Genomic DNA, 7305 nt, shown 5'->3' on the forward strand with positions numbered 1-7305 from the left:
GGAGCAGGGACTCCTCTTCCTTAATGTTACTTTTATGTCTGAAGCACTTATTCCCATGATCTGTTATTTATATTATTTGTTATTTATATGATATGTATTACTACTGTGAAGCGCTATGTACATTTATGGCGCTATATAAAGACATACAATACAATTGCAGCAGACATAAGTTTCATTTAAAAATGTAAACAATCAGTATGGCCGGCTCATACAGATAACCTATGAGTACCCAGGATACTTACTGTAAATATGTCCTTTAAAGAAGCTTGTCCGAGACTAAAGTCTGTTATCTACAGGAAACAAATCACACCGAGTACCAGTTGCATAACTGTACGTCTTAATTCCTGTCCAGCTCTAATGCTATTGGAATTCAGCAGTGCATCATGGTTCTCTCTCAAGGCACTAATCACATGTGCAGAAACGGTGTAGTGTGATTATATCTCAATCATCAGTGCCTTTTAGTTCACCGTTTAAAAACAACACAGACCTGTTTTATATGTAGTTATTTTTTTTATTCCAACACATCAGTAGCAAACAGTAGGTCCATAGCTGGGTAGCAAGGCAGTGTCTTAAATACTCTCCTCAAGAACCATTCAACATTACCAGTGTTATCTCTGCTACAGTGCGTGGGCCACTTACACATCCGGTATAATAACTGTTTCCTGAAATACAGCCATAACGTTACATAGCCCACCAATTCCTAGTAGTACTGTTTGCTGCTATTAGACTGCAGGTACAGACTCGCCACGGCTGCGGAAAGGAATTCTTATAAGAGCGAAGGGAAAATATTTCCACACTGGACACATTACCAGTCTAAGCAGATGCTTCTTAGCATAGACTGAGAACATGTGAGCCAGAATGCAGTGATCATACACTGAGAGGCACTGGTTATACTGTGAGAAGGTCATTTCCATCACAAATGGAATGCTTTCAAATCACACGCCCATCGATAAAGCCCAGCAGCAAGTAACATACTTCTTATTTGTAAAGCAAATTAGACAGTTAAGAGGGGAGGTAATTCAAATATATTAGAAAAACACACATACACATAAAAGCAGTTATTAAAGTTCACTATCTTCTATAATAAAGATTTAAATATTTACAAAGGAAAATAACTTTTTTTTTGTAAGTGGATAGGACTTTTTATTTCCATCTTCATATAAGCAATACTCTACTTGCCAATAATGTACTTTTTTTTGGTAATAAAATCTTTATCTTTCGTACATTCCTTATACACGTCCCGCTCCTTCACAGAAAGGCATTTTGCTGTTATTACAACGTGCACCTGGAAAATGCAGTGATCTTTTTTTCCCTTCAGTTTTGAAACATTAGAATTAGATCAGTAAGAACAGAAGTCACGGGCTAGAAACCCCTTCTATCTGTACATCTGTCTGCAAGTATGAACTAACCCATAAGGGTTTGGATAGAGTACACCCAGCATTACTTTTTTCCCCGTCATGTATTGCCTGTTACTTTGCTCCATTTGACTCATTCACTGGAGACAATACATACAGCTGCTTTGTAGTGTTTTACTGGTTCTTCCAGGACTAGTAGATTTAATGAAAGAGATTTTAACAACCTACTGTGTCACTACTAGTTTGCACGTGGATTATCATCCGCTCCTCTGTCATGTGACCTGCACAGACCTCAAAAACAAGAAATGTTTTAAAATAACACATTTCAAATCAAACACAGCAAAATAAAATAGGATACATAGATTAGGACCTTTCATTTAAAAAAAAAAAAAAGAGTAGGTTACAATGCTATGATTTCAGGGGCACAATTCTGTTGTAAAATAAACTTAATACAGCGATGTCCGAACAATAAGAGGCCTTTGCAAAACTGAAAGTAACAAATTGGATCATTCTTAGCCGCTTGCTGGTTTTGTGTTGATATTTAGAATTTGCTGCAGGTTAATACATTACTTCTCCCTCTGCTTGATTAAAGACTGTCTCATGTCACTTCTCACCGAAGGCATTTTTGAGTTTGTAGCAGAGCCTTCTATTACACTAAATAAATATTCATTTAAATATAGATTTTAAAATAATTAAAGGACATGCTTAAAAATGCCCCAATTAACATGGCAACATCTCATGTCCGTCAACTAATCCCTCAAATCTCACGGGCATGGGTAAACTTTGGTCCTGCTGGACATATGTTAAAAACAGCAGTGTCCACAGGTGTGGGGAATATTTGACAGATACATATCTGCCACTAGAAACTTAGTTAATTTTGTGCCCATGATGTGATCAGTGAAGTTATATGAAAATTAGGAACTGTAGGTATTGCAGAAATGTTTTAAATAAGTCTAGGAGAAATGGTTATGAAAAAGGTGGATGGTGAACAGGTGTTGGAAACAAATTCCCTATGATTTATTCCATTTTATCCTCTGTGGGTTCATCCTCCGGAGTCTCTCCCCAGTCACTGCTGTCTTCAGCATCCTGCTGGTACAGCGTCTCCTTTGAATGTTTGCGCTTGATATGTCTGCGGAGAGTGTTTCGTTCAGTGAAGCGCAGGTGACAAAGTTCACACTGGTATGGCTTCTCCCCAGTGTGCACTCTCTGGTGCCTTTGCAGCTCCCCAGACTCCCGGAAACCTTTCTGGCAGATGGGACACTGGAAAGGTCTCTCGCCAGTGTGAATATGCTTGTGGCGTTGCAAGTGAGATGAGCGTTTGAAGCTCTTTCCACAGACTTTGCACTCAAACGGCTTGTGCTCTGAGTGGGTGATACTGTGTCGCTCCAGGTCAGAGAGGTATAGGAATGTCCTGAAACAAACCAGGCAATAGTGTAGTTTTTTGGGCGCCTGTGATGATTTGTCCTCTGCTTCTGGAATAGCTTTTGGTAAATTTATCAGATCCGTCTTGAAGACAGTGTATGGAATTCCCTGATCATCAATCAAGAGGAACTTATTTCCTTCTCTACTACATGTACTATCATCCTTGCTTTCGTGTAATTGGTCTGTGAGGTCTATTGTCCCACTAAGAGAAAGTGAGGAGTGGTCGCTGGTTTTGTCACTATTATATTCTGCTTCACGATGTTCTGTCAATCCCAGACCCTTTACCGAGTCATACCTGGAATGTTTAATACTTGAGCACATCTTGGCACGATAGGGTCCTCTAGTTTTGGAATTTGCAGGTGTTATGTATGCAATGGAAGGCCCAACAATTTCCTGCTCCATACCTCTAACAGCCTCCATAGGTGGATACTTACAATTTAAATTCTGTTTCCTTTTAGAGCCAGGACCACACGCCTTTTCTCTCACCAACAATGGATTTTGTATGAAGCTCGAGGGCGACTTGAAAATTGATCTGGACATAGGTCCAGGGTCTAATTTGATTAATTCTGTTCCAGCTGCTATCCATCGTGATGATGTTGCACCATCGGATGAATTTTCTTGGTGGCTGTTCCCAACATGACTGTATAAACGTGGAAAAACAACTTCCTCTTTCATGTCCTCGTTGTTGGAAGGTAGCTGTTGCAGGATGTGAGGCAGAAGACTGCCTGAATTATAGTGCCAATTCTTGCTAATCTTTGGCTGTAAACCTTGGCTGCTGCTATCTGCAGATTCCTGTTGGGATACAGGCTTTACATGCAAACTACTTCTCTCTCTGTCCAACAGTCCCAAGTCAGAACTCCAGATCTGCTTCTTCGTTGTCAGTGAGCTAATGCATGCACCGCTTCTTGGCCTATCCCAGTCCTTACTGTGCCATGATTGCTCCGCTTTCCAGGGCTGATGATATCGTCTGTTCTGATTTGCAGACTCCATCAGGAATCCTTCTTCTTTAATTATTATTATTTTTTTTTAACCAAGATATGCCAGACTTCCTTTACTGATCCATAACTTTAAATAGAGAACAAAAACTGTTAATGCTTCTTTCATACACATTATACCAACAAAGACAAGAGTAAGGAAAAATAACGTCTAAAATATAAACCTTCAAATAAAATCATACTTTGGATTTTTGTGACAAAGTTCCTGGATGTTTGGATCTGTAAATTGGACAGTGCTGGCTCACTCAATGGGACTCTTTCAGAACCCCACTGATTAACTAAATGCAATAAGCCACAGTAGAAACTACTCATCTCATAAGGTAATCAATAGGACTATGCACCAAAGCAGCCAACTGCCCATATAAAAAAAATATTTTTTAAAAATGACTCTTCCCTTTAGGTAATGTACACCCATTAATATTTATTGAAGATCCCAATACAGCAAAACTGGTACAAAAATAGCTGCAGACTTACCACAGAAAAATATCACATTTATTCTAATTGATTTTTAATTAATCTGGTGGTTTTATTTTTTTTGTAGAAGTTTTTCAGTAGTGAGACAAACTATCCATACATATTGTGTGTGTTGTGTTGTATTCTTTATAGCTGACTGTTACCTTTCAAAGTAAGATGGTTTAAAGCGTTGACGATTCCTATGGAAATTACAGACCATGAACACCAGACGATTTATTGAGAAATGCTTATATGTTCTTGGAAGACACTGGAAGTATTGTGCTTGATTCCTGGTATCCAGTTTTGTTGGGGTATCCCTCAAATCCCCCAGAAAGCAGGCCCTAGTGTTCAAACTGATTTCCACCCTGGGATGCACGGATGCTGGGACTTGGGGGAGATGATAATGCTTCTGATATTACTTATTGTCATGGACAGAACTCCCATCATTAGACCACAAGAAGAAAAAAAAAAGAGCTGAAATGTCCTTCATGTCCTTGACTTTACCTCCAATGCTTCCCAGGCGGCATTGCTCCTTTACATCACAAGTCTTATCGCAAATATTTGCATTTCGTATATCCCAATGCCATCTGGAATGCACAGAATTGGAATTTTTAAATGTATTGATGTCCCCATCAGTGAATTTTAGCATTTATGACATGAGCTTTCATCAGATGATTAAACACAAGACAGACAGTTATTGCTCGAAGACACCCAACTCTGCATTTCCAAACGGCTGACACATCTGAGGTCCTCTGTACCCCTTATATACAACAAATGACAGAGACACCCTTATATACTGTAGCTTTTAGATTATGAGTATTATAAGAGGTTGTAATAATAAAGTTGCATGGACCACATACTAACTAGTTATTTCCTCTCTGTGAATAAATCCCTAGGCTGCAGGAGTGTTTCAGTGAGTAACGACACTGACTGATAACAACCTTGAGTTTGAAATGGGACCCCCGTGTCAGCTCCTTGGGCAAGTCACGTTATCTCCTTGTGCCTCAGGCACCGAAAAAAATGATTGTAAGCTCATCTGGGGCAGGTACTGTGTCTGTAAAAAAACAAACAAAAAAAAACTATGCACCTTGCTGCTTACCACGCACTATGCATGTGAAGAGCACTGCTATATAAGATTAAGTTATTGTTAATAATTTTGTAAAGTAAGAATAATATTTATTATAACGGAAAGCTGCAAATACACCACTGTGGTAACGCAACCTTTATTGCATACAAAGGCAGCTGGTACCCCCCCCCCCCCCCCCCCCCATACCTCACTGGCATTTTGAATATCTGACCCTCTGTTCTTCTCTCCTGCACTTTGCCAAGTCCTCAAAATGTGACACCAGATCTGCCTGCAGTGCACAATGATCACAGAGGTCTGGGCCATTGTCAACACACAGGTAAAATGGGGACAGTGGTCGGTAGGAGCATGACACACAGCACCCAGCACAGGAAGCATCACTACTAACTGCCAGAGGTGCTGCAGTGCTCTGCACAATACTCAGTCGCAGATGCTTTTAGCTTTGGACACAATAAAACTGAGATGACAATAAAACTGAGATGCAAAACTAATTACAAAGAGGATGTGGGGTCTGGCGCTGTGTTGTATTGCTGGGTCACAAAGCAGGGCATGTGTACTGTACCCTATGAGGAGCACGGGATGGGTAAATATACCAAGGGGCAGATACAACATACCTTTCCATCCATTGTCATTCTGCAGCTGATATGTCGGTGAACAGATGGTGGGGCCGGAAACAGAGTCCGGCTGGAAACCCTGCGCCCTCCGCTTGTGTGATTCCTGGCTTCCTGGAAACAAAAGAAACTGGAGGGGTGCAGACCAAAGGTCGGGCACTAGGACCCGGCGGAGGCAGTGAGGCTGGAGAAAAGGGGAAGGGAGGACAAGGCGAATTCTGCCTGCTGGGGGAGTTTAGCCCCGGGTCCTAGCGCCGGCGCCACCATCCTATCTACTGTGTGAGCGCCTGTCTGTGTCATTGCTGCTTACCTGTGCTGTACCTGAAACAACATATCCAGTGTGTATGCACATTGCAGAACCTGCGGCACTGGGCACATGACCATATATACACCTTGGTTACTCTGTCATTGTATGATGAAGCAGCTTAGTTACAAGCGATCACGTCCGCTGAAGGCACAGAAACGCAATGTATTACTGGCAGAAATCATGTCATGTCTGCATATACTAATATATACATCACATAGAAGCAGTGATACCACGCTGATCGCGTGTTAAATCAGTCAATGGGACACAGGCAGTGCAGCAATGCTCTGTTCTCACACATGGGCACAGATAGGTACAATCTTCTGGGTTTGTATAGGTAAATATAGTACTTGATTTAAAAAAAGGTACAATTGTAGGGTATGACATGGTAAACATAACATCTGTGGTGCTTCATAATCAAATTAATACATTGGTTAGGAGATCACATAACTGTAGAGACCAACTGTGTCTCTTTATGTTGGTTATTTATTCAAATATGTTGGTTTATATTTCTTTATAAGAAAATTAACATTTTACATATTTTGAGTGATATTAGCATTTATGACTTAGGCTGCGTCCATAGAATGACAAGCAGCGCTGAGGCGTGCGGACGCTCCGCGCTGAGCCCCTGCATCCTCAATGAGGATGCCTTGAGAGGGGGCTCAAGCGAGCGTCCGCAGGCGTGTGGAGGCTTTGGAGTTTTCAGCCGAGCGCAAAGCTCTTTTTCAGTGCGCTGTCGGCTGAAAACATCCAATCAGCCTTAAGCAGCGTCAACGTCATGGCGCCGTGACGTTGACGTCAGTGCGTCGCGGGCGATTGGCCCAGCGACGTCACTGCCCCGCCTCCAACCACCTCCCCCCGGCTCCCTTCGCGCACGCTGGCTCGCCTGCAAGTCCGTGGAATCGCGCTGACTTAAGCAGGCGAGCCTCAGCGTTAGCACGCATCCGCTCTCCTCACCCCTCTATGGCCCGGGCCTAAATTTTCAAACATAAAACCTGCCTCTCAACCTAAATGTTGAATAGAGAAATCTATCATCCAGGTGCATATAGGGGAAAGAGACGTACGTAGTAACAAACTAGAT

General features: G+C 41.7%; 1 protein-coding gene across 3 annotated transcripts; it reads right to left on the reverse strand.

Moving 5' to 3' along the window:
- Nucleotides 1-490: 490 nt before the first annotated feature.
- Nucleotides 491-6115, reverse strand: ZNF524 (zinc finger protein 524). Of its 3 annotated transcripts, XM_075605238.1 has the most exons (4): nucleotides 5924-6114; nucleotides 5167-5279; nucleotides 4390-4812; nucleotides 491-3842 (listed from the first exon to the last, which is right to left on the reverse strand). In XM_075605238.1, exon 4 carries the CDS (start codon nucleotides 3765-3767, stop codon nucleotides 2373-2375), a length of 1395 nt encoding a protein of 464 aa, XP_075461353.1. In that variant the 5' UTR covers nucleotides 3768-3842; nucleotides 4390-4812; nucleotides 5167-5279; nucleotides 5924-6114; the 3' UTR covers nucleotides 491-2372. The 3 variants fall into 3 exon arrangements, with proteins under 3 accessions (XP_075461353.1, XP_075461352.1, XP_075461354.1); XM_075605237.1 differs by lacking the exon at nucleotides 5167-5279; XM_075605239.1 differs by lacking the exons at nucleotides 4390-4812; nucleotides 5167-5279 and having other exon boundaries at nucleotides 5924-6115.
- Between the last annotated feature and the right edge of the window lie 1190 nt (nucleotides 6116-7305).

This window comes from Ascaphus truei, chromosome 6, assembly GCF_040206685.1.
Source record: "Ascaphus truei isolate aAscTru1 chromosome 6, aAscTru1.hap1, whole genome shotgun sequence".
Lineage (NCBI taxonomy): Eukaryota > Metazoa > Chordata > Amphibia > Anura > Ascaphidae > Ascaphus > Ascaphus truei.